This window comes from Acanthaster planci, linkage group LG09 (genome assembly GCF_054643075.1).
Source record: "Acanthaster planci isolate LZ-2023a linkage group LG09, COTS_SCS, whole genome shotgun sequence".
NCBI classification, from domain to species: domain Eukaryota; kingdom Metazoa; phylum Echinodermata; class Asteroidea; order Valvatida; family Acanthasteridae; genus Acanthaster; species Acanthaster planci.
This window is the reverse complement of record NC_141785.1, coordinates 14,245,356-14,271,270: the sequence shown is the minus strand read 5'-3', so window position 1 is coordinate 14,271,270 and position 25,915 is coordinate 14,245,356. Positions and strand designations below refer to the sequence as shown.

General features: G+C 39.7%; 2 protein-coding genes across 2 annotated transcripts in view; one reads left to right on the top strand and one right to left on the bottom strand.

The window, feature by feature from the left end:
• Positions 1 to 281: 281 nt before the first annotated feature.
• On the bottom strand, positions 282 to 23,523 carry LOC110986355 (uncharacterized). Its single transcript, XM_087140963.1, is given in 20 exon segments — positions 282 to 1,960; positions 3,198 to 4,148; positions 4,150 to 4,828; positions 5,320 to 5,820; positions 6,338 to 6,639; positions 7,406 to 7,579; positions 7,693 to 7,939; positions 8,112 to 8,813; positions 8,986 to 9,287; positions 9,517 to 9,687; positions 10,194 to 10,440; positions 11,000 to 11,689; positions 11,904 to 12,058; positions 13,650 to 14,015; positions 14,561 to 14,774; positions 16,690 to 16,859; positions 17,342 to 17,470; positions 18,263 to 18,591; positions 20,719 to 20,848; positions 23,418 to 23,523. Coding segments are annotated over 18 exon segments (6,360 nt in total). The 5' UTR covers positions 18,564 to 18,591; positions 20,719 to 20,848; positions 23,418 to 23,523; the 3' UTR covers positions 282 to 1,901.
• LOC110986352 (uncharacterized) overlaps positions 22,014 to 25,915 on the top strand; it is a 16,876-nt gene continuing 12,974 nt past the window's right edge. Inside the window, exons 1-3 of the mRNA XM_022248155.2 lie at positions 22,014 to 22,113; positions 25,029 to 25,357; positions 25,699 to 25,827. Of these exons, the coding sequence (XP_022103847.2) occupies positions 25,033 to 25,357; positions 25,699 to 25,827 (454 nt within the window). The 5' untranslated portion in view covers positions 22,014 to 22,113; positions 25,029 to 25,032. The remainder of the gene's footprint in view (positions 22,114 to 25,028; positions 25,358 to 25,698; positions 25,828 to 25,915) is intronic.

The window sequence follows — 25,915 nt, the reverse complement described above, 5'->3', positions numbered from 1 at the left end:
GCATATGGATTGAGCAGACCCTCCACTCTCTTCAGAAAGAACTTAAGATTTCTGTTCCACATTCACTTTCTGTAAAAATTTATGGTATTGATTTCTCATTTACCAAAGTTCTGGTAAATTTTGAGCTCAGCAAAATGTTGAAAGCGCAACAGAGGCTAGTGACGTGAATTTTGGATGATGTAGTGGAGTTCATATATTGCAATCAGTGCAGTGGTTTCATTTTGCATTAAGAAATTGACTTGACACCAAACTCTTACATTATACTTGACGGGACTAATCAATCAAATTCACCTTTGTCAGATTTATTACGTGTCATAGGATAAACTTGTAAATCAAGACCTCCAATTTCCCTGCCACCTTCAGTTAAATATTTTGGTTGATACACATGATGGAAAAACAAAATAATTTGTTTTATGCAAGTTTAAAACTGAGATTAAATCAAAGCACTCAACACCTTCTTATCAGTAAAAAGGTAAAAAAATGTGAGATAAAGTATTCGTTCCTTGTGACCAGGCTGTGCAGGGAAAGATACCTTTCACAGTTCCACACGTATCTGGTTACTTTTTTTTTACTGTACAGTTCCTTCCCCACTCCTCTCTTACCTATGCATCACAGTTGCCAATATTTGAAGCCATTTCACACCAAGCTGTGTCCTTCATATTTCATTGTGATTACTTTCAAAGCAAACAAGATTCACTTCTTCATCTCGCTGAAAAATCCTGTTTTTGATTATGTGTTAGCATTTTAAGATCGTAGTATCTTGTTGATCGATAACAATGATAAAACAGACTTCCACCTGTAAAATTGATACATGTTTTACATAGCTGCCAACCTGCTGTACTCCTTCCTGAGGTCAGGCATCACCACATAATAGATTAGATTATTAAATGAACTGAGGGTTCTTTTAAGTACCTTTTAATCTATCGTGTGGTAATGCCTGACCTCAGGAAGGAGTACAGCAGGTTGGCAGGTCTGATATTAAGTAGTTATTGATCATAAATACAGTACATGTACGTGTATATCTGATGCAGAATACATGTTTAATCAAACGTGGACTGGTGGAATATACAGGTACATGTACCATGGTAGATATGCACATGTATACACAATGTAATACTATTCTTGAGTCTACATGTACATAACTCCATGTGTAACTTACAAACTAAAATATGGTATTTGTTGGCTCCAACATTCTTGAAGCATCCTGTTTCAAGACATTTCTCAAACACCATCGAGGGTTTATGGTTGTATAGAGACTAAAGATAGATTATGTGTCAGGTCCTCAAATGTTGACAGGAGCAGATACAGTATAATTATGTTATCATGTTCACATTGTTCAGGATAATTCACAGTTTTGTTATGAATACATTTAAGCCACTTGGACACTAATACAGCTGTGCCTGGCCAAGATTACATACCAAAATGCCAAAGCTAAATGTAAATGGTCAAATCATATACATCCTGCATATACATATACTGCTGAACAGAATTCTATTCCTCCACCATTAAAACTAAAGTGGCTAAGGAAACAAAATCTTTTTGAAGCCGTTTTGTTTTCCAGGATTACATGTAAAATTTCAATTAATGCTTCCATTTGCAGATTTTCACCTCTGTAAATTGATGCCAAATGTTGAAAGTGATTCTCAAAATTTGTTGTTGACACAACCAAACTGTCTCTCGGTCAGGGTAACATAGACATTTTGAAATACATTAGAAATGGCTAGAGAAATGTAGCTGCTAGCCAGTGGTTTCCATAGGTTCATGCCTTATTCCCAGCCGTAGCCTCAATCTTTTTTTTTTCACCTTGTCAAGTTGATACTATCCATTAAAGACTACGGATGATTTGGAATGCTGTGTCTCATAGACAAGATGCTGTTCGCTGTGTTCTGTCTCTCACCATCTTAGAATTGGGTCTGTTCGTCTACATCTACATCTGCCTCCTCTGGTACGTGAGCTGTAGCTAAATAAAGAAATAATCAATGACAATGGGGCATTTTGGCATCGTTATTGAAAGCTTTGTCAAAGTGTTAACCCCTCTCCTTTCTGTGGTGAGGCCTGTTAATTCTTTAGAATCCAAGACTTTGCAGAACACCAGCGGCTCTGTACAACAGAGGTGCGTCAAGGTTCGTTGTCCATCATGGGCTCTACAACCCTAAGGCCATCAACATACTGCAAAAACCATGTGTCATGTGGATGTTGCAGGATTCAAGGTAGTGAGGGTTAATTTGTTCTGAACTTTCTTTTTTAATGTTTGACGAACTTCTGTAGAAAAACATGTAAATTGTTCACTCAAGTAGTGCATTGCTGAATAGGTGTACATAAATTAAATGTGAAAGTTGGAATTTCTGATTTGAGATAAGCAAGGGCAGTTTGTCATTGCAAAATAAAAAGAAAAAAAATTTGAATTAGAGTCTTTGTGGAGGGCCTTTTTTTCTGCTCATTATGTTGCGTTTGACCATAAATTTAGGTCTGTGCCGTAGAATCTGATACAGAATCGAAATTTGGAAGGACTACACTGTGCGTATACAACTGGAATTGTTATACCACGGTCATAGATACTGAATTTTTATTGGTCGCGAATTGATCACATGATATGCCACAAACCGGCACACATGTATCATTCATGCCTCGAGCGCACTGATGATGTTGCTGGGCTGAAAAAAATGATGGATAATGGTGATCTTTCCCACAGTTGATGTGTCGTGTCCAGTGTGTTGTAATTGTGTAATCTTGGGTACAAGGGTGGATTGCCGTGGTGGTGCTTCGCACCAATTATTACAGGATATGTGCACTGTATAGGGGACATTGAAGCACTGTGATGGTCAGACTATGCCTTATGAATTATCCTTGTAATTCAATATTTGCTGTTCAAGTGTTTAAGTTTGTCAAAGCATTTTAATTTATGAAATACATGAAATATGTATATATTACACATAAGACTGTTCCAGTGTAAGCTATAACCATGGTGTAACAACAATTGTTGCCTGCTGTGACAGGGTCCATGGGCTTTGTACACCCTCGGGGGCAAATGCAAATGGCACTCGAGGCGAAGCCGAGGGTGCCATTGCCCCCTTGGGTGTATAAAACACCATGACCTGTACAACAATTGTTAACTGTACATGTATCTCCTTTGACCATCATCCTGTTTGGGTTGAAGCTCTGAAAGTTTTTTCTTCTGTCTTGTGCATGTCACTTACCTCCAGCATTTTCGTACACATTTATCACCTTCTCCGGCCGATCTTCCACATCAGCATTTTTAACTCTCCTGTTACCAGTGTCAGCTTCCTCCTTCTTGGTGAGGGCTCCTACTTTTCCTAAGAACATGAACACCAGAATGATCGTGGCATCTGCCGTCAGACCGATGGAGATACCCGGAATACCATACAGGGGGTCAGCCAGGTGCAGCACACAGGCCCAGGCAGTCAGAATCAAGATGCTAAACAGACTACTGACTGAGATGGATTTACCTTCATGCTGGGCATGAGGGGAGTTGAGGGCGCCAAAGGAGGAGAAGAATGTGACCAGGACCAAGAAGTAGGCATACATCATGAAGATGGTTAGATCGATGTTGGAAATGCCACATGTTTGCATTGAACCAGGTGCGCAAGTGTCATTGTCAAAGGGTCGGCGAACGCTTGGAGGAATCAGGATAAGCCACTCGCCTATTAGGAAACCCTCTGGAAGAAGAAAGGCCAAGAATAACAGAGACTGAGACCAAGAGCCAGCAAAGTTCATGTCAACACCAGGCTTTTTGCGTGCAAATCGATTGGCGCGGATGCTCTTGGCAAGCATAGAGGCATACACCACACAGTACACAAAACTGATGCCAAACCGACGGATGCCACAGATAGCTGTATTGGGCTCAAACATGAACGTCAGATTCAGGAGGTACATGAGGATGATACCAAAGAGAAGCCACGCGCTGAGACTGAAAGATGCACTCTGAACAATATAACCCTGCCGATTACTGAGAAACAAGATGGCTATCAAGACTGCAAACACTCCACACAGTCCAGACAGAGCAAGGACAACGGTTGCCCATATACCATGATCTATCCACCTCCACACATGTACCTGTTGTGACTCAACAGGTCCACAATAGCACCCAGATGGATTTCTTTGAGGCTCTTCTGCATCGGGGCTATACAAGCAAGTTGACACCATGACCAGCTACATACAAAGCATTGACCAATGGAACAATTTCTCCAGACAACTTTTGGAGGGATTCTTGGAGTTGATTTTCAAGCTGGCAGTCGGATAAGCTGGGACAGATTTCCTGGAGATAATCTCTGAGATACGGATCTCTTAAACTTGCAGCTCGTAGGCTCTCTGAATTTGAGAAGTAGTCCTGTATTTCAGGAAGATCTTGGCTGTCACTGGCCACCACCAACATTCCTTTGGCTGTGTTTTCGAGACCAGACACCAACGTAAGAGAATCCCATGTGTCTGTCCCCACCCACACAAACCTCCTAGTCAGTTCAAATTTATCTGCGAACAACAGACTTCTGGCGTGTCTCTCACTGACAAATGCCACAATGACATTCAGAGACTTATCACTGCTGAAATCGTTGATGACCTTTTGGAAGTCCGTTGTATCATTAACATGTTGCTGTGGTCCAATGCAAATTCCAGCTTCCCTGGCAGCCATCTGGAATTCCTGATTGTTGACCTTGCCGTATGGAGTGGCAGAATGGACAGCTCCCACATAATCCCAATCATATGCCTTCAGGATTGCAATAATAGCAGCAACTTCTTCGGTGTATGGAGCGGATGTGCTCAACACGCGGGGATTGCTGCTGAGATTAGGACTGACAGCACCATGGCTAATCTGTAACAATAGATTGATTACACAATATTAAAGAAGAATTAATTTCTTTTAAAGAACTGAACTTGTTCTTTTCCACACCTGTCCTCCACCCTCTTCTCTTTGCATTCTGAATGACATGGGCATCGCCAAGATTTTTCCTAGGGATTAACATACATGTGGCTCTCTGAAGGGGAAGGGGTAAAACTCTACATGACGAGAATGAAAAATCCATTAAAAGGGGGGGGGGCTTGATTCTGAGGCATTTTTATCAAAACATGTATTTGTGTGCCCCTTTCTCATATTCGTGTTCCTTTCTTATTGCTGTCTGTTTTTCAATTTGAATTTTGTTCTGTTTACATTATGCCATTTTTTGTGGCCAAGTGCCTGCCTTTATCATTCCCATCATGCCTTTGTCTGATTACACTTTTTGAATTCATTGAAAATATTTTTGAAATACCAAACTGTACCTTGTAGATGTCCTCCATGTGTTTGGCAAAGAGCTAACTACTTACCATCGGCAGTTTGCTCTGGCTAGTCACAATGTGGGCAATCTCCTCAGCAACATCAGGATTAGCTGGACCTAGAACAGCAACACTAGGTCCAGTACTTTCAAGACTGACAAAATCACCCAGTAGTCCTACGAGCCTCCTTGTGGCAACTGCAGGATTCCCACAGGAATCCACCACAGTCACACCAAGTTTAACCCCTGGCAGAAGCGAGGGGTTGGCATTAAGCTTGTCAAGAGCATACAGGAGTGATGCCAGAACCAGTGATTCCTCAAGCTTAAGATCTCCACATGTTACCCCTTCTCCAGACTCACTTAGCTGAAGCACGACTGGAAAGTCCAAGTCCCCAGATATACGAAAATAGTTATTTTTGTTTGAAGTGATGTTTGTGGTTGTTGATGAAGAGTTGCATTCCAAACATAAACCAGTACATTTTGAAGAGAACACTGGATTAAGGATGCCATCATTAAGGTTTGATAGTCCACTGATGTCATCCCAAAAACCAATCTGTTTAAAAATACAGTCAGGTGTACAGGAATGTGAAAGTCAGAAATAACAGGCTGTAATTACAGTTGACAACTTGTATTACATGCCTGTTTGAGAATAAACAAATACGATAGTTTTGTAGGAGAGCAATACAGGGTGGTTCAACAGGTGATTGTTGTCACTCACATCCTGAAATCCAGAGAATTTGAATTTGTCTAGTGTTAATGAGTAGGGTGTTTAGCAAAAATCCTGTAATGATGGTAGGTTTGGCTTAATTGGATCTCTCCCTTCACAGATCGCATTTACAAAACTGACTTGTCCACAGAAATTTTTTACCTTAGTTTCTGTCTTCAACTTGCTGCCCTTGGTTTGCAATACATGTGAGTGCTCTGTCTTGTGTATGTGTTGCATTGCATGCTGCATTAGGTGCATTGTTCTGATTGCAGTAAAGGTATTTTGGTCCCATTCATACCAGACAGATATTTTAGACAAAGCAAGAAATACAGTCAGTCACCACATAATATTATAGGGACATTACCTCTTCATACTGGTACCTGTTGTTCATCTCCTTAAGCTGGTAGAGTGAGTACAGAGCTGCCCCATCCCCATTCTCAGCAAAGCTCACCATCTTCTTTGAGCCAACCTGACTGATGAAAGTTACATTTCTTAGGTAATCAAACCAGTCCTGGCTTGACACTCCATAGACGGCATCACATACACCCCTGTCAGGACATGTTTTGTTGATGAGGTTAGAGAGGGCATTTGCATATGCATGAATAACATTGATAATGTTTTCCATTCCCAGGCTGTTCACATCATCTCCTGAAAGCATCTCGGAGCCTGAAACAACAAATACATGTACATCAGAAATGTAAATCTGTCTTATTTAAACACAGAGACAAAGAAATACAAGTGGTTGTTGTGTCAGCATTCCCTCAATTTTTGTAATGCCCTTCAGTCAAATGATTTTAGTGCTTGTATGGATCTGTGCACAAGTAGTCATCCTGTTGGAAACAGAGAGAGCCTAGACTGTCCTACAGTTACCATGATACTCGTGAATCAGAAGTTGTTGGTTGGGTTTTTAGATCCAGTTTCCTCTACTGCAGATTTTTTTTTTTCATGTTTTTCCTTGTGATCTTAAAAGTAAAAATGTACAACATTCTTATGAAGTGTGACCAATAATTATAATTGACTTGATATTTTCGTTACCCTGAATAAAAAAGAAACAGATGCTGTATAGAAACTAAATTAAGCAGATGTACAGTCCATGAAAAAGCTAAGGGACATCTTTACCAGATAAAAAGTGTCTCTGCTCTCTATCGTCCCTGTGCATAGCCCTTACAATTGCCCATTTGTGTTGAAAACATTAGTTTAAATTGACTTTACAGCATTGCAGTGAATCATTAACCCTAACACTCCTCAGTCCTCCAACAGGTGAAGGATTGAGGAGGGTTAGGGTTAAGGCAGTTAATCGTTGACCAACCTTAGGGCCTCTCAAAGGTTATCAAGTTGCTGATTTGATTGCAAATGTTGCATTTACTTGTACACAGATGTCCCTTTTCTGCTATTGAATTATACTCAGATTGAGCTCGCGAGCATGCATTACCTGTACAGTTTTTGTTATATAATGTTTCGCCACCAGGCAGGTTGCATTTGAATTTCCATGCCCAGTATTCATTGAAGAAAGGGTTGATGCCATCGTGAGTCTCAGGAGTCAGTTGGAGGAAGTACTCTTCAAACTCGGGGATCCCTGATGCTTTGGGAGAAACTGTTAATGCTCCTACGTATACACATCAATAATAAAAAAAAAAAGTGAGACTTTATTTTTTATAAATGTCAGAAAAACATTGTCAAGGCAATAAACCAACTATTTCAATCAGGGAACTGGCTTACCTAAAGCATGATCTTCTAATCCAGGTATGTAGTCGGTCCTGGCACCCCAGGTATCTGATGCAACAATCTGGAATTGACTTGGATCCATATTCTTTCTATCCATCTCTCCAAATAAGGCTCTGGCATGTTCGTCGATCAGAAAAAGAATCAATGTTCTTGCTTCTGGTTTGGCTAATATGTTATTCAGCAGAATGGCAAAATTGGTGTCTGAGTCAACAACATGGGAGTTGGCAATACAGATTCCTTTCTGTTCGAAAAAAATGAATAAAAATTTAAGTTCAAAAGTTCAAATTTATTACTTATTAAAATCAGTATTTTTCCAAGAGCAAAAATAGATTTATAGTGGTGTCTTTTGATGATCGCTTTAAAAATCTGTGGTTGAAACACAATTATGGCACATTTGTTTGCAACATTATTACCTCTTTTGCTGCCTCTTTGAGAGCCTTGATACCACCTTCTCCATAAGCGCCCATGGTATGGATCGTCTGAATGTAAGTCAATCCTAACGCTGTTAACAAGTCAACCATTGCAGCAGCTTGTTTGATGTCTGAGGGTACCGTACGAAGAAAATTGCCAAACATGCTCCTGTCGCTCAGTGCTGGACTGGTGGCACTGCTGGCAATCAACGGCACATCTGCAACCTGCAGGACTTTGCTTTCTGTGATGGCCTTACCACTGCTCCCGGAATGCAGCATGCCCAACAGGTAGGACTCATTACCTTGGCTTGGAAACCCTCCACTGAGGAAGCCCCATCCCCCAGCCAACTGGAATGCCGCCCTACCAGCAGCAGCCGTGTCCCCGCAGATATCATTCACAGTCATTGACAACTGCACACCTGGAAGGAGACTGGAATTGCAGTTTATTTCACGAACTGCAAAGTTTGCTGCCTCCGCCTGGGTAATCCAGTTCTCCTGTATTGTGTTGCATTTTGATCCACGAATGTCAAAGAGAGCCTCAATGACAAACTTGGTGCGACCGTCGACGTCTCTGCACACGGGGTCAACACAGAATCCCTGTCCGTGTAATGACTGAGGCAAACCAATGACAGGTCCCTCTGGGCTGTAGAATTTAATCACAGTCTTGTTCAGAATAAGACCTCCATCTGATGTCCACTCACCAACCTACGACAATAAAAATACAATCTTTGGGAATGAATTCTCAGTTTTAGTGCCAAATAAGATGCAGCTGAATGGATGCTAGACACCTGAACAAGGAACTCTGTGAACGTTGACTTACAATAATCTCTGAGATCAAGGTGTTCATGTGAAATGTAAATGGACATAAAAGACATACCTGATCATACTGGTAGGTGCCATTTTTCTCTATAAACTGGTATAAGGAATACTGAGCAGGGCCATCTCCATTCTCATCAAACCTCACTCTCTTCCTCAAACCAACATGACTGATAAAATCAACTGCTCTGAGGTGTTCAATCCAATCCTCACTTGGCACATCAAAGAGAGCATCACAGACCCTTCCGTCTGGGCAGGTGTCCCTGATGAGATTTGACAAGGCAACTGCATACACATAAACTGAATTGATGAAGTCTTCCACTCCCAAGCTGTCAACATCACTGCTCGACAGCATCTCAGATCCTGATTCAGTATGAAAATTGTGAAACTTTTTCAGTAGAAATACATTCCTCATATGTTGCTTTGATGACCAGGCCGCACTTAGGGTGGCCCAAAAGGTGTAAACTAAGACTTACAAATGCATATGTGGGCTTAAACTTCAAAATTATGGGATTAAAAAGCACTGTTTGGATTTTTTTAAAACTTTACTCCAAAGTAAAAGTACCATGACAGGATAATTTTATTCATGTACCTGTACAGTTCTGGCTAAACCGTGGTTCTGCTCCAGGAAGGTTGCATTTAAATGTGTCCATCCAGTATTCATTGAAGTAAGGATTATTCTCAGCATTGTCAGGAGTCTGGCTAAGAACAAAATCTTTGAATTCCGGAACGGCTGCAGATTTGAAGGTCACCGTCAGAGCTCCTATGTTTACAGAATTATTTAAATGTGCTTAATACTTCAGTTTCCTGAAATACAATTACCCTGAACTCTGTAGATACCATTTTGTTGTCTGGGATCATACATAGATAATAATGATCTCTTACAGATTTAAGGCATGTTTGATGTGAAAGTTCTATTCCATGATTGTTTTTATGGGTAGCACATTAAGTGGGTACCCGATTGGAGTAAAATGTGAATAGCCGCGAAAGAACCTAACCTTAATAAAGTTATTGTAATACATATTACTTGAAAAATTGGACAAAACATAAAAATGCATTTAAATTATCAATTTCTCTTTTCCCAAAGCACTTGTAGACAACCTTGAGTAAAACTGTGAAAAATGTTATGAAACATTTCTTTATTTGGTGAGTGAAAAGTCACTGAGTAATTTACATGTATAATGTTGATTGTGGGTATCCCTGGTCCTTAATTTTGACAACAGTTCCTTTGCCGGATACTGAGGTGTAGTCAGTTCTGACTCACAGTACCTTTGGCTGGACCTTCCAAATCAGGGATGTAGTCCATCCTGGTGCCCCAGTTCTCGGATCCAATGAACTGAAACCGTCCTGAATTGATATTCATGGAAACCAGCTGCTGGAAGAGGGCTCTGGCGTGGGAGGAAAACAGGAAGACGACAACCACCCTGGCGTCAGACTTCTCCATGAGGTCATGGACTAGGTCAGCGAAATTAGTGTCCGAGTCTACTCTGAAGGAATTGGCAATGCAGATTCCTGTCTGAAGGCAGACATTATAGTGGAAGTATTGATGTCTCTTAAGTTATGATTCTTTCTCTGATGTTATTTGTTTTGGGTAAAAAGTATTCATTATTGTGTTTATATATGTAATGTATTCTCACAAAAAGACTCTCTTCATTTGTCAAAAATGAATGTACAATATTTTGAGAAATGTTTTGTTCCTTATTTTATATTGTTCTACTGCAGTGAGTCCTAACAACAGTAAAACTAAAAAACTGATGCACTATCAGTATCAAGAATAATTACACACAATTACACACACTGTCTGTTTATGCTGACTTGTAAAATGACTCATAACTCATGAGAACTGTCTACTAAGCAAAGTCATTTGTGGCTGTTTGCTCAACACCTGTCTCATAACCATGTGCAGTCAGTTTTTACTGCATGATGTGTTTTCTGCAAAAGTCAATGAGGAAGAGGTATTTGTCTCACAGCCTTTCAAGGCAGAAAAAGCAGCAAAAATTGACCACATACCTGAGCTGCATACTGAAAAATGGCCAACTTTCCTTTTTAGTATTGTAAATCTTTTTCGTTCTTACCTCTTTTGCTGATGCCTTAAGTGCCTTAATAGCCTCATCCCCATAATCACCCTTTGAGTTGACCGTCTGAATATAGTTGAAGTTGAGACTTGCCAAAAGATCCACCATAGCTTCAGCTTGTTTGACATCTGAGGATATCGTACGTAGAAAGTTAGGGGACTCATTTTTGTCACTCAGAGTAGGACTCGTTGCTGTATTGTCAATCACTGGTACATGGGTAACCTGCAGTACTTTACTGAGTTCTCTTGCTGTCCTACTACTGGCGGAATGCAGTGTACCTAGGAGGTGGAACTTGTCCTCTTGGTTTGGAAATCCTCTGTCAAAATCCCAGCCCTGGATCAACTCCAAGGCAGCCTTAGTTGCTGCATTTACTTCCCCGCATATGTCATCGGTTTTGATGGAGATATGAACATCAGGCAGTAAACTTGGGTCTTGGTTAATTTTGTGAAGGGCATAGATAATTGCCTGAAGTTGGTTGAACCGAGTTAAACTCAAGGAGTCGCACCTAGAACCATGCAGATCAAGCAGAGTGTGTATAATAAATTCAGTGAGATCTTGGCACCTGGGGTCAAAACACGATCCCTCCGGACACACTGAAGTGGGAGGATCAACAGGGGAATCTCCTTGGCTGTAGAATTCTACCTTACTCTTGTTCAGTGTCAGGCCCTGATCTGAGTTCCACTCACCAACCTGAAAAAATATGGGAGATACTTCTCATCATTCAAGTATCTGCTGGTATGAAGTTGCGGTTCAAAATGCAGAGTGTAAATGAATCCTAGTTTGGTTTTCAGAACATGGTTTTGTCAGTCTGATTAATTTCATCACTTTTACCCACCCTGCAGTGTACACACTGAAAAAACTACCACTGGTATTCATCCAAACCTATGGAAATGCATTCATGTACCGTTTGGAAGTAGTACATGTTTGGTGGGCTGGTGCTCTTGAACTGAAGAACATCAAAAACTTGAATTGCCGGGTCACCGTTCTTATCAAACGATATGGTGCGACCGTCAATTCCTGTGAAGTTCACTCTTTTGATGAAGTCAATGAACTCTGATCCTGGTGACAAAAAGATAAGATTTTATCCTAACTCAACACCAACAGTTACATCCTCTTTCTCTACTTGTGTGTTCCTCTTAATCAGTCAATAGGCATCAAGATTTCACATTTTAACTCAAAAGGATGTCAACTTCATTCAAAATGGACTCTTTCTGTGAACTTTTAAGCATGACTGTAGAAAATAAAATTCCAATTGGGTCTGTCTCCCAACATTCAGTGACTCATCTAACTGAATTCACATGAAGGATTGAGCAGTATCAGACAATTGTCGAATACCCCTTCCACTGATTGACCAATTCATTTCAACTAACAATTGACATTTGTTGTTGATTAGGCATCAGACAGACTCTAAGTACTAGTCATGATGTCTCACGGGTAGTAAACACCATCAGCTTTTGTCATTATTTCATGAGATTGGCTGATTACGTAATATTCACTACAACTAATACATTCCACTGACTTGTTTCATATTTAGTCAACTGCTTTGTGAGAAATCAAGAAAAACAGCACGGCATTTTCAACGCTTAAATCGAAGATCATGTAATTTATCTTGCGGAAATTCTATGAATTACAATGCGTTCATAGTAAGCGAACAATATCCGCATGGTCAGGGTGGGAAACAGGCATGACAGGTTCTCATTCCCTATAAAAGGAGCTGTATTCACTATTTTTTTTTTTAAATTATGGATTGAATAACTATAACATGAAGCATACATAAATCTTTAGAAAGGCAGAACAAACTTCGGTTGAAAAGGGAGGTACCACCTGTTCATGGGCATGCATGTATTGTGCTTCCACAATAATATCGTTTGGATTTCTGGTTGCTAGATCAGGCGCTGCGTGAGGTTGAATGTGAATTCCGTGAGCAGTACATATGGATGGGTGGAAATTCATAATGATGGGGTGTTACATTTGTTATTGAAATTATGGATATTGTATTTTGCTCCCAAAATAAGTGTGACAGTACATGTATGCCAACAATGCATGGTATGTTTTCATGTTTGTGCAATTATTGTTACCTTTGCTATCATGTAAGCATTCACTATTTGTATATAGCACAATGCCTAATTATTCTCTGTGATGTGTGATGCTATTTTCCTTTCTCATCAGTCCAAAACTGTGACATAAAGCTATCACATTCCAACCCAGTTGACACTTCAGCAGATGCTCCTGAGTGTTGTACGAAGTGCTCTATCTCTTTATGATCATGCATATTTGACAGTTCTGAATTATTCTTGTGACACCATTTTGCGCTGGCACATTTTGATTTCTAATTGTAATAGCTTGGGAACCCAGAATGTGGTCACTAAACGTGGTCATTGCTGACCACACACCAGAGGAAACTAGAGTTTCACCTATTTGCCCTTCCATTCAACAATTAGGCCAGTGTGAAACTGACCAGGAATTTCTCCAGACTGCACTGTAGTTATTGTTCAAGCAATTTTCCAAATTCACAAAAAACTAAGACGTTGAAAATAAGGCTTAGTTACAATAGAATTTAATTATTTGATTGAGTCACCTGCTGTTTTCCGGAAGTCTTGCATCTACTGTACTTTTTTTTCTTTTTGTTAATTACAAATTATGTACATACCTTGGATATTGGCCAGTGCCTCACACACCCCTTGCTGACCACCACATTTGTCCTGGTGTGCCAAGGAGAATGCAGCTATGTAAGCATGAATGGCATCAATTAGTCGTCCAGTAGGACCGTAATTGAATTCCACATTTGGATACCACTGTGCAAGCCACGTCTTGTATGCATCACCCATGTCCACAAACGGCGACAAAACAAAGAGACCGCGAAGAGCCTTTGCATTGCCTGGGATGCTGCTGAAGTCGATGTCTAGCGGTGCATAATTGCCAGAGAGCCATGTCATGTCATAGGCAGCACCTTGGATGCGTTCCACAGCCAAGAACAGCCTCCTTATATTGTCTGGTAAGGCCCACAGAAGCACAACTGAAGAGAAGAACACTTGTGCTTTGAGTTTGAGAACTTGCTTTGTTAACACAAGGAGTGAGTTTGGTACTGCCATGTACATTTGCTTTTTCCAAAATTCTGTCTTCAGAGGTAAAGTTGTAAAGGAGGATGGGTATGTTCGAATATGCCATCATGGGCTTACACATTGTTGCACCATCTACCTCAGGTTTTATGCATATGGGTTATTCTATTAATTAGGGGTCCAATTTTTTTTCTTTCCCTGTCACATCTAACATATGATTTGTAAGTTCAGAACACATTCTCTAATTTTCAAGAGTGATGAATTAATGCAGATTACCTGCCAAACAAAAAGAAATAGTTTGAAATCAATTTTGCTCACATTTCCATGTCAAATTACACAGGTCGGGTGTAACAGGGATGCGTCACACTTTTGAAAATGACCCGTATCTCCATAAACTGGAATTAACTTTTATACAAGTTTCACAAACTTCATGCGATACACATAGTACCTAGGAGAGTCCAAATGTTCAATATGTTTCTGAAGAGCAAGTTATAAATCATACCACTGATATTCTGTTGAATGAGGTCATTCACAATTGCATCATATGTGTGGTCCCTTGTCTCTGTGGCACCAACTCTGATAGGCTTAGTCAGACAAAATCCAGCCTCTTTGATGGCATCTTCCAGAGCTTTGAGTGCATTCATCCCGTATGTGTCATCACTGTGAACTACAGCTGAGTAGGTCCAGCCATAACTCTTCAAAATGTCCACTAGGGCCTGTTCAAGTGGAAAATATGTTGGTCATTCTGGTTATACATGTAAGTGTGTAATTTGTTTAATTGTAGTCCTCTACTATGGCGTTTTCTGAAACCGGCCTGCTTATTGGGGAGAGAGGATATGAAGACATGGTTTTATCTGATTATTAAGTTGCTCGAACAGTTGTACAGTGCAGACAGGAGTGAGATCAGATCTTTGGGTCATTGCTTTGTTTGTACGGCTTTAAAATGGCAATAGTGATGCCTCATTTTCAGAGGGGAGGTTTGGGTGGCATGACAGTTGAGCTTCACGTGGTCTCTGACATTGATGGACAACAAGTTGATACTTGATAACAAGTTGATCTACCACCCCTGAGGTTGTTTTTAGTGATCCACCATTAGCTTCTTATATTTAGCTACCGGTACCTGACTAAACTGTCTTACAGATCAGATCTTCTCAACATTTACGACACATGAGAATACGGAATACTTTGATAGAAAATAGCATCCTGATGTATGCACAATTGCTTGCTTTGAAACTGAAGCCTATACTACCCACTACATTGCCTTCCACCCAAACTACCATCCCTGGAATCCCAGTTTGATTTTGAAGGGCTCAGTCACTCAAGCGAGAAATCACTTAGCAACAAACAATGTAGGAGGTCCTTCTGCCTGATGAAAGCAGAGACTTTCCTGACTACTATCTTCATACCTTCACTGGCAGCCAACATCACGGCACCTATGTGAAGTCTTCCATCCAATAGTATCTGATCCATTATTTGCATGACCTTCGCACCAGTAATAACTGTAAGCCTTCATCAGTTGCTGTCAATTAATGTGATGTGCCACAAGCCCTGGCCCTATATATAAGAAACTTTTACACCCAATCTGTGGTTACAACTGTTCAACTGTCAGTGGAGAGTTACTAAGCAACCGGGATTCTCAGGTAGACTTAACCCTTCTATTTGATGCTCATGAAGAAACTGCTCACATCACTGGAACACTACAACCCAGATTTAGCCTAGTGAATGAGTGACTCTGTTGACACTCTGACAAGATCAGTCCTCATCTGCTTCCCCCACAGCCATTACAGATCTGTCATTATCAAAGGCACCTCCATCCTTGCCCCAATTGATGCCATCTCTTCCAGCAAAGAGATGGAACTTCTGCAAAGCAGACTGGGCTGACTACAGGTCAGAAGACCCTACAACCTCCCTTCCTCCCTGGTGGCCAGTAACATTGAGCAGCCTACATGTACTCATCACCCTTTCACAGATGTAATAAAAATTGCCTCCTGCAAGGCCTTCATGCCATGCCGATGCTACAAGGCTTATACGCACCAGGTTGGGACAAACTGGTACGTAGTCACGGGTCGGGACAAACAGACTGCACTGCCTACAATTTACTCAGCTCTAATGAAGAGAAAGCCTCTGTTTTAACTTCTCAGTGAAAGTCCAATCCAGGAATAACACAAGCTGATATAATCATAAATGCAGCTGACAACATTGACTTCACACACTAAGGTCAGAAAGCATGACAAATGATTAATCGCGTCACTGAGGGGATCAGCAAAACACAATCCCTGCCTGTCCCTCCAGGTACCATTGCCCGTACTCTTATCATGGCAAAGCCTCAATTTACACGGCTATAACACCAAACTGAAGGAGAGGAGAACCTCACCATCTGCAGTCTTAGATCTTGCACAAGAGTTCATCACCACCTTAAAATTCAGTTTGCCAGCAACACCCTAAAACAAGGGAAGGTACCTTGTCCAGATAACATCAGTGTTAAGCAGTTAACCCCTTGCAAGCTCCCTGCCTCTTGACTGACTCAGGCATTTTATGTTCATATGTTTAGCCACTAGTACAGTTGAACCTGCTGGAAAGCACCATAGCAAGAAAGTACTGCATCTCTCTGGTGAAGTAATTATAACATACCATGATGATAGCAGAGCTGTCAGGTGGCAGAGTCCTGAAGAAATTTGGGTATTTCTCTGCATTACTCAAAGAAGTGGACGTTGCAGTGAAAGAAATAGCTGGCAGGTCAAGTGGTTGCAGAAGTGGTGCCAAGGACTCACTCCAGGAACTATATCTGAAGCCAACCACACCTGATTGTGAAGAACAGAAGGCTTTATTATGCAGATGATAAAAAAATTTGAAGTACTCTTTAATCTATCATGGCTAGGCCAATTAGTGCTCTGCAGTTTCAAAATGATTGGGTTAAGGTAGCATTACAGTTTGTGTGAATTATTTATCATATGTCATTGGCTCGTCAGCCCAACTAAACTGAATTACATGGGGGTGTTGGAAATTATCAAATTTGCAAATATTAGTCCTGTAAAAGAGATAGTGGCAGAACAAATATGGAACACAGAAGAATAGTCTCCCAGCAAGGGGTTAAAAGGCTTGTCAGAGCAAGAAGCCTGACCAAATGGAAGGAAATGAGTTGAAAGAATATATTCTTTGTCCGAATTACCTGATTGTGCTATGGAATAACACATGTGGCTGTGGTCATTTCACATAGACTTGTGCATTATTTTCAGTCACAGTCAAGCAACTTGGACATAGTTCAAGAACATCTTTAACTTACCAAGTCTAAGTGTCCTGTTTCTGCATACCGTTCCATTTGCAAACAAATCATCATACCTTTCATTTGCAAAGCGCACTACACTGTATTCAGCAACTTGGAATGTATCACACAAGTCATAAATCTCCAAGCCTGGATAAATGAAAATGAATGTCATTACTTGTAAGGAGAGAAATGTCTCAAATAAATATAACAAACTCTGTTGTTTTTAATGATTCTTTCAGTGTGTAAAAAATAATAAAATTTCAAATTGCATTCTTAAGGATTGTGGAAGTTCCATGTTCATAACCTTTAATAGGAAGGTGAGAATGAGAAATCTGTACCCGTGGGTTTTTATTCAAAGTCTCTGAATTTGGAAATAATGGGAACGATGTGTCAGCACAGAAAGTTAGAGTGACCCTAATCTTTAGATCTGGGAACCAAAGTTTAAGCAGTTACCTGAATTAATGCATCAACACATGCCTGTTTCTAAATATTTTTGAGTCAGTGCAATGAATGAAAAAGTAAAACTTGCCCCAGAAATTATGCATTCACTGACATGGGCATAAATCTCAGGGGATGGGGGTATATCCCCCAAATACATTTTGACCTGAGGGAACGGGCTATTGAATTGTCCTCTCACTTTTTCATGGTGAAAAAAATTTAATAGGGCAGACTGTGAAGAAAGTCAATGTATTCAATAGCACTCAGAGACAGAGACCAATTGGAGTAACGAAGCCATGTCCTTTTGATGGTTTAGCAGGAGTGTAAAACATTACAAATATAAATCTGTATCGTAAACATCACCCAATAGAGACAAACCACGGCCCGGCAAGTCATCACACTCACAATTTCCCATTCAGCCTCCCCCCGCATAAGGTTATGCCTCCGCATATTGAAATCATTCAAGAGACAAGGGAGTCTTCTAGTGCAATAGTCATTTACCAACACTCAGCCCAGCTAGTTGGATGGAGTCGGGCCAGTTGTCAGCAGCTGCTGCAGCAGCTTTCATTAACAGTGAACCAGAAGTGGTCTCGGCACTGAAGTTGCATAGAGCCCCGCTGGATGTATCCTGGCCAGCCTGATGTAAATTCAGCATAAGCCCAAGGGTAAGATCTGCACTGGGCTTGGTGAGGATGGGTGTAAACCCCTGCATGACCGGGCATGATTGGCCTTGCTCAGAGGAGACCGGCATCACTGTCGCCATGGATACAAAGAGAATCCAACCGAGTTGGTTCGGAGCCATCATTCTCTGACAAGTGAGAACCTTCTTCCTGAGATTAAAAAACATGAATTTAACCAGTTTTAATTGCTGACATATCATACCTTTCCGATCATTTGTGGATTCAGAGAGGGTGTCTCTGAGAATGACCCCCCATTTAACAATTCAAAGGAAAATCTTTTTCCTTCAGTATTTTTCTCATGTTCTTGACTGGTTATTTAATCACTTTAAAGACACAACATGCCCTGCATGAAAAACATGCCATGCTCGTATGTTCAGCTCATCTTCCATTTTGGGCACCTTAGCTTTCATTAATGCAGGCTGCCTAGCCAGCCCCTGTTATAAATCTGAATACATCACTTCAGATTAATTGCTTCAGAATATACATGTATTCCTTTGCCAATCTGAAATTTACTCTGAAAATTTGTGCTTCACAGATAAATGGTGAGTGTTAAATTGGCCAGCAAATATATGTTGGGAACAGACAAGAAATGAAACCCAAGTTATTTCTCTTTTGAAAAACTAAATGCCCAGGTTTTGTCAAGTGTTACTTTTTTGTGGATTAGCATTCCAAATTTGTATAAATTTATGAATAATTGTTTTGGGGTAATTTAACTATCAATTCATTCTTGGCTGTTACAGGTAGATAATCAATGATATAAAAATGCAAATCAAGTCATAGTTTGAATGCAGTTATTCAAAACACGAACAGAAATACCTACAATTGTGTATTCAATATGTAATGGTAGGTTTTGGAAACCTTGAGGGTTGCATATTGGGATTCAACACATGGTTTTTTTTTGAGGGGGGTAATGTAACATTCCATTGCATTATCCATCCAAAATAGAAAATAATAAAAATTTTAAAAAGATATTTTTTATCTTAATATTCAAACGTTGAGGATGTTTGAATGAACCCCACTTTGAAACGTCACTGATTTAGTCATAATGCATGATCCTACAATTTTTTGTCACCTATCAAGAATTATATTAGTGCCAGAAATACCACTGTGTCGGGCTCAGCTTCATGGACTTACAAATGAAGGTTTATATTTGATGGCTGGTCTAGCCATGTATTGATCTTATTGCCAGATGCGTGTTGATATTTTGCAACTCAACTTCAAAGGTTTTCTTTTTCATTCTGCATACACAGCAAAATAGTTTCGATCAACCAGGACTAGCTTCTCAAAGTTTGCAGGCAACAAATAAAGTGGTCAGGCAGGCGGTTACGTTTCTGGATAAGCTCGTTAAGGTTGAAGTAGGTTGTTCAAATGTACAGTCAGTCAATTGGGAGCAGTCTGAGCAGATGCATTGTTAAATAGCACATATGTGAAAGCTTTAAAAAGTTCACTCAATCAGAAGGTTTGATTTCCTAGATCCTGAGAATATTCTCTTCCTCAAAAGACCAGAGCCAAAATGAAAAGAGGTTACCATGGGTGTTAATCATGTGACGCACGGGTTGTTTCTTTAAGATGCATGGTAAATGTAGCTTGGGTCACTCTGACCACAGGCATCGAAGTGGGTTTGATTCAACAGTTTATCTCATCGGTACGGGTTGGTGAGACTAAAGTGATCGAGGCAGAGTTATTATGTTATATAAACCTCTTTGGGGTAAACATTTTGCTGGTCTCATTCCATGGTGAAACATCCCAAGTTGACACAAGGAAAGTGCCTTTTTAGGTTTCTGGCAGGAAAAGAGTCTGTTCACTTTATGTTACACCTGATTGAAGCAAGAATTGGCTGTTAACAAATTTAGATTGAAAGATTGAATTGCTGCCATTGCTGATGCAAATTTAGTTCAAGGTACATGTACTTGAGCGTCATGAGTAATGGTGACTTTGTTGCCTTATGTGTTTCCAGTTCCTCTCTGGGAAATCGGGTTTGGGCAGCTCGAGTGAAATGAGTTCTATAACATTATTTGTAGGAAAAATGTGGCCTAAAAATTTCTTTGCATCCTAATTAAACACTGATATCACTTTCATCTAAAGTCTCAGAACATTTTGCAACTTATTCCATTTTTTTCCAGGGGCAAGGCATTTTGAAAGTTCCAAGTGCTCTCCAACGTTCTGTTATACCTACACAGCAAGACTTCAGCACTTACATTTACAATTATTATTAGATTCAAGTACCAACAAGTAAATAAAAGTTTTAAAAGTTTAATCTGGGCATTTTGCACTCACCAAATTGAGTTGCCTTTTTTCTTTTTGGAGAACTTCACCTTCAGGACAGCATGTTTTCCTCTCTTCAAGCCACAGTCAAATTAACATGATAGGTGCAGGTTGTTTTGGATTGTGGCAGCCTTGCCTAAACCTGAATTGCACAAAACGTGACCAGTCAGTCGTAAACAAGGTTGGGGGAGTTGTGCTTTTTAGGCTACAAAAACAACCCCCACATTCCCACATTCCTTTCTGTTCTTTAAACTTCCATATTTCCATATAAACATGGTCACAAGAGCATGGAAATCAGTTGTGTGAAAAATTTGTACCACTTTCATTCAATGACTCATATTGTAGACAATATAGCATGACCATGTACGTATTTGGAAGTCTTCCCATGTTATCAAGTTTTATTGAAATGTTTCTTCTTGTCTCCATATCAGCCAAGAACAACTGGTTGGAGGATGGGGAGATTTCACCACCTACATCAGCTTGATAAAACTTTATAAATTGTTTTTCTAGCAGTCGATGTTCTTCATGGAACATTTCAAAATGTCTTTATCGAAATTTTGCACAGTTCTACGATGAACTGTTTGAATTGCAACTCATAGTTGGTAACTGTTTACAAATAATAAGAGTATTTGTGTCAAATCACGCTCAAAAGACAACCTTGATGAGGAAATACGGTGTCGCAATTGCAGTCCAAATAGCCAAGACCCACATATTTTAGCAAGAATAACTGACATATTTTTCTTCTTTACTATGTAGCAATCCCAGGTCAGCATCATTACAAATTGAATGCAATTGGGTGATGAAATATGACTCAATAACAGTGCTTTTGTTATGCCTGCTAGGTAAAAAAATCCACCTCTTGGGTATTTTAAACTGCTACTGAAAAACAGTAACTTCAAACTAAAAAAAAAACAGCATTTCACCAGTTATTACACAGGACTTCGTGGAGATAACGTCTTTTATTTAAGGGCCATTGATTTTGTGTGTGCTCCGAATAAATCATTAATTTTCCTCCATACATTTTTCAGGTAAATAAGTTAATAAGTAAATAATCTAACTTGATGCATGTAGGTAGAAGCTGCACCATGAGAAGAGAGACTTTTTTGCCAGATCAAAACACTGCCCTTCATGCATAAGAAGCCATGCATGCAAAAAAGGTGTACACTTAATGAAAGTGGACCTAAAATTGTGAAAGGAATACAAAAGTGTTGCGGTCAGTCGGTCAGGTTTTTGTTACTTCACTAACACAAAACAACCATCAACCTTTCCCCAGCATAAATAGCCCTTTCATCCTTTTCAGAGGGGAACTGGTATAAATCTCTGAGTCCACAGATTTGTAACTTTTGAGCTGAGTTTAAAGGGCTACTTGTGTGGCTGAAGTTGGTTTCCTCTGGAAAGTTCCATCTGGTAAGTACATATTGCGTAAATTGTAAACTGCAAAAAAGGAATGAACAATGTGAAGTTGTAAAAATCAAGTTGTAAGATTCAGATGGCATGTGGCAACTGTGACAAAATTTGAAAAATTGCTTGATAATCGTGACGGGTCTTAAAAAGCCCAGTTGGCTCATTAAAGTTCCAAAATCTGGAACATAAAACAGCCCACAGCCTTCATGATACAGCCTGTATAGCCTTTGCTTCTGCTGTGCTTCTGATGTCATAACTAAGACATGTTGCTTTTAGATGTTTCATGATTTAAATAAACTTTAGTTCAGAGAAACCTCAGTTTAGGCAATGGACAACTTTTGGGTAAAGTGAATCAAATGATTATTTTATTATTATCAATAATCAATTGATCAATATATTTATAATTATATCAATTTCATCATTATAATCTCCATTATAGGAACAACAAACATTAGGGTTTTGGAGTCGTGAGAACACTGAATGCTTTGGGCTTATGTTGGCTTTTGCAATTAAAGCCTTCAGGTTCCCATGATTTGACATTGAATTTTCATATCAAGGTTCATATACCTGAACATTCATGAAAAAACCCTTGAATCGCCACGCATGGCACAGTAAAACTCATAGGCTGTCAAGGAAGGTTTAGGCACTGAATATGAACCAACCCTCACCCAATTAGGTTTGCATACACTAGCAATTAGCATTCTTTGTGCTAGGCTGTTGGTTAATATACATGTAACTATAGATCTACCGTCCCCAAGTGTAGGCTGAAGCAGCAGAGATGAACCCTTGCTTCATCAGGAACTTCAGATGCATGTGAGAATGAACTTCAGGCTGATGATGATGATTAATGAATCAACTTCTTTGCCAGTGAGGCTGAACTAAAACAATTCTTGAACGACGAGATTCATACACATGTACTGTGAGCCAGCCCTTTCCCTGTGGTCCTTCATTTAGTGTTTTTGCTTCATTATTCCACTCTTCGTCATGAGGCTCAAACCACAAACCACCCCTTGCTTCACAAAAGAATTAGAACTTAAAAACATGAACAAATGCACAGGACTTGAAGATTTGTGTTTTGGAGAATATTTCGTCTGCTGCTTTTAAAACAAGATTCTTACAAGAGCAACAAAATGTCTGACCATTCTTACTTTCACCCTTCTTAGATTTATATATCTCTAGACTCTTCAGTTGGTACGCAGTAGGCTTTTATTTCTAATGACAATGGAAATAATGTCAAAATCAGTATGTGTTTCTGATTATTGCATTGTCAAAATGATAACCACCAAACTATTCCCACTGTAGCATACCCAAATATGTTGACTGATGCTACCTTGAATTTACAGCCCAGTAGTCCCGCTCCACTCAACAGGAAATGCAGCTCATCACTAATGCTTTTAACCCTAGGTCAGCTTTCCCAAGCTTGTCATGCCTGGTTGATCAAGAGGATTGTTGTATACAAAAAAGTTTGTCAAGATAAGTTGCTCTGGATTGAATTTGACAGACGCTGAATATATGCTTGCCACTGATGTGCATGTCAGTGGCATGCAGGTTTGGCGTCAGGGGAAGTATGGGGATTGGATTTCTTTACTTATTTTTCTGAAAGGACTGGTGTTGAATAAAACCATTCATTTGCATTCCAGGTTCATTGTTAAAATAAGTCTGGCATGCCTGTTGAGTCAAAAACTATCATATGGCATTGGTTGGGCCAGGGTGACGTTTGAAGGGTTTCATTAATTTTGTAGCAAGATGCTGCTGTATTTTTTATCTTTGAATATTTTGACATTGGAAAGTAACTTCAAGAAAACTACATTGCAGACCCCATCTACCACCCCCATTAAGTACATGTAATAAGCTTTAAGACATGCAAGAAAGTAACCAGGGATACAATCATCTTTTACTCACCAGACGACCATTAACCTTTACAGAAGAATGTTTGCCCATGGAGTCCATTTTTGTTGTAATAATCCATTTGGATTACTATGGGGACAAAGCAAAATCATCAGCATAAGCCATTAAGAGGCAGTGTTGTAATGAGTTACTAAATTAGGTGACTTGAGTTGAGTCAAGTCATTTTAACATTGTGACTGGAGTTGAGTCATTAGGTCAAGAGATCAAGTTGAGTCACTTTGTGTGCTCGAGTCAATTCAAGTCACAAATTTTTGAACAAAATACAATAAAACACAACTACATGTAAGTCATTTTTGGGTATTTTTATTTTCATATAGATGCTGAAAATAAATAAGGGTGACAGGTATCTAGCCAACTTAAATTTTGCTTTCAATTTTTTCGAGACTCAAGTCTTATACGTTTTTACACGAGTCAAGTCTCCATGAGAGATTTGAGTCAAGTCAATCATTGGTCACAGAGACTCAATTCATTTACCAGTCAGGACTCAAAGTTGAGTAACCAACCATTCAACAATTGTGACTCGAGTCAGACTCAGTCAAGTCATGGACTCAAGTCATTACAACTCAGTTAAGAGGGGAAGGGAGTCAGTCTGAGGTGTCTTGAAGCCAATTGGTGATTGATTTTTTTCCCTTTATTCTCTTTTCCCTCTTTTTGTCCTTGTTTATTTTTCTTTATTTCTTGGACAGGGCAACCACTCCCTTGCCCCATTGCTATGGCAGCAACAGCAACTATAGTGTTCTTAAAACAAAAAACATTAGTGCAGTGTAGACATAGTGTTTTGTTGGAAAATGATCTTATGTTGCAAAGACTGATTCGTACAATATATTGTATAAACAGCATTTATTTACACTTTATTTTAAAGTTTGGCTCAGAAATCTAATTTGTAAAAAGTCATCACTGAGGGAAGTCACAAGTAACTTTATTTTTACTTATTTTAGATTAACATTTGCCATCGTACATTCTGGAAGAGTCATCACATAAATTTTATTCAAAGTTTCTGTTTGCTTCAGGAAGATGGTGTTGAACCAGCAGACAATGATGGTGCCTCACCATCTTATCTGCATTCTCCTTGTATCCATGGTGACAGTGATGCAGGTCTCATCTCAGCAAGGACAATCATGCCCAATCATACAGGGGTTTACACCTATCTCAACGAAGCCCAGTGCAGATTTGACCCTCGGGCTCATGCTGAATTTACATCAGGCTGGCCAAAATACAACCAGTGGGATTCTCTGTAACTTCAACGCTGAGACCAGTTACGGTTTGCTGTCCATGAAAGCTGCTATGGCAGCTGCTGACAACTTACCGGACTCTATCCAACTACCTGGGCTGAGTGTTGGTAAATGACCATCTCTTGACCATCTCTATCTTGAATTTTGTCGGTTGACTACTCAAACTTTGTATCTAAAGTTTAGGTTAAAGTCTGGGTCCCTCAAACTTTCTCAGCTGACTCAAATTGAAAGCTTCCAAAATAGGTTTAATTCCCAAATTGTTGTAAATTTGAATAGAAGCTTACTTCAAATCATAGATAATGGCAACTTGTTTTCCGCATTACTGTGTAATATGGATCATAATTATGGTTATTCTTTTGGCAGACTGAAAGAATTATGTGTATCTAATACACCAGAGTTTGATATCTTTGGTTGCAACAAGTAATGACATTCATTTTCATTCATTCAGGCTTGGAGATTTATGACTTGTGTGATACATTCCAAGTTGCTGAATATAGTGCAGTGCGCTTTGCAAATGAAAGGTATGGTGATTTGTTTGCAAATGGAACGGCATGCAGAAACAGGACACTTAGACTTGGTAAGTTAAAGACATCCAAACTGCTTAATTTAATGAAGTTATTTATGGCTGGGAATAATGAATGGCTGTAGAAAATGGCAATAAGCCA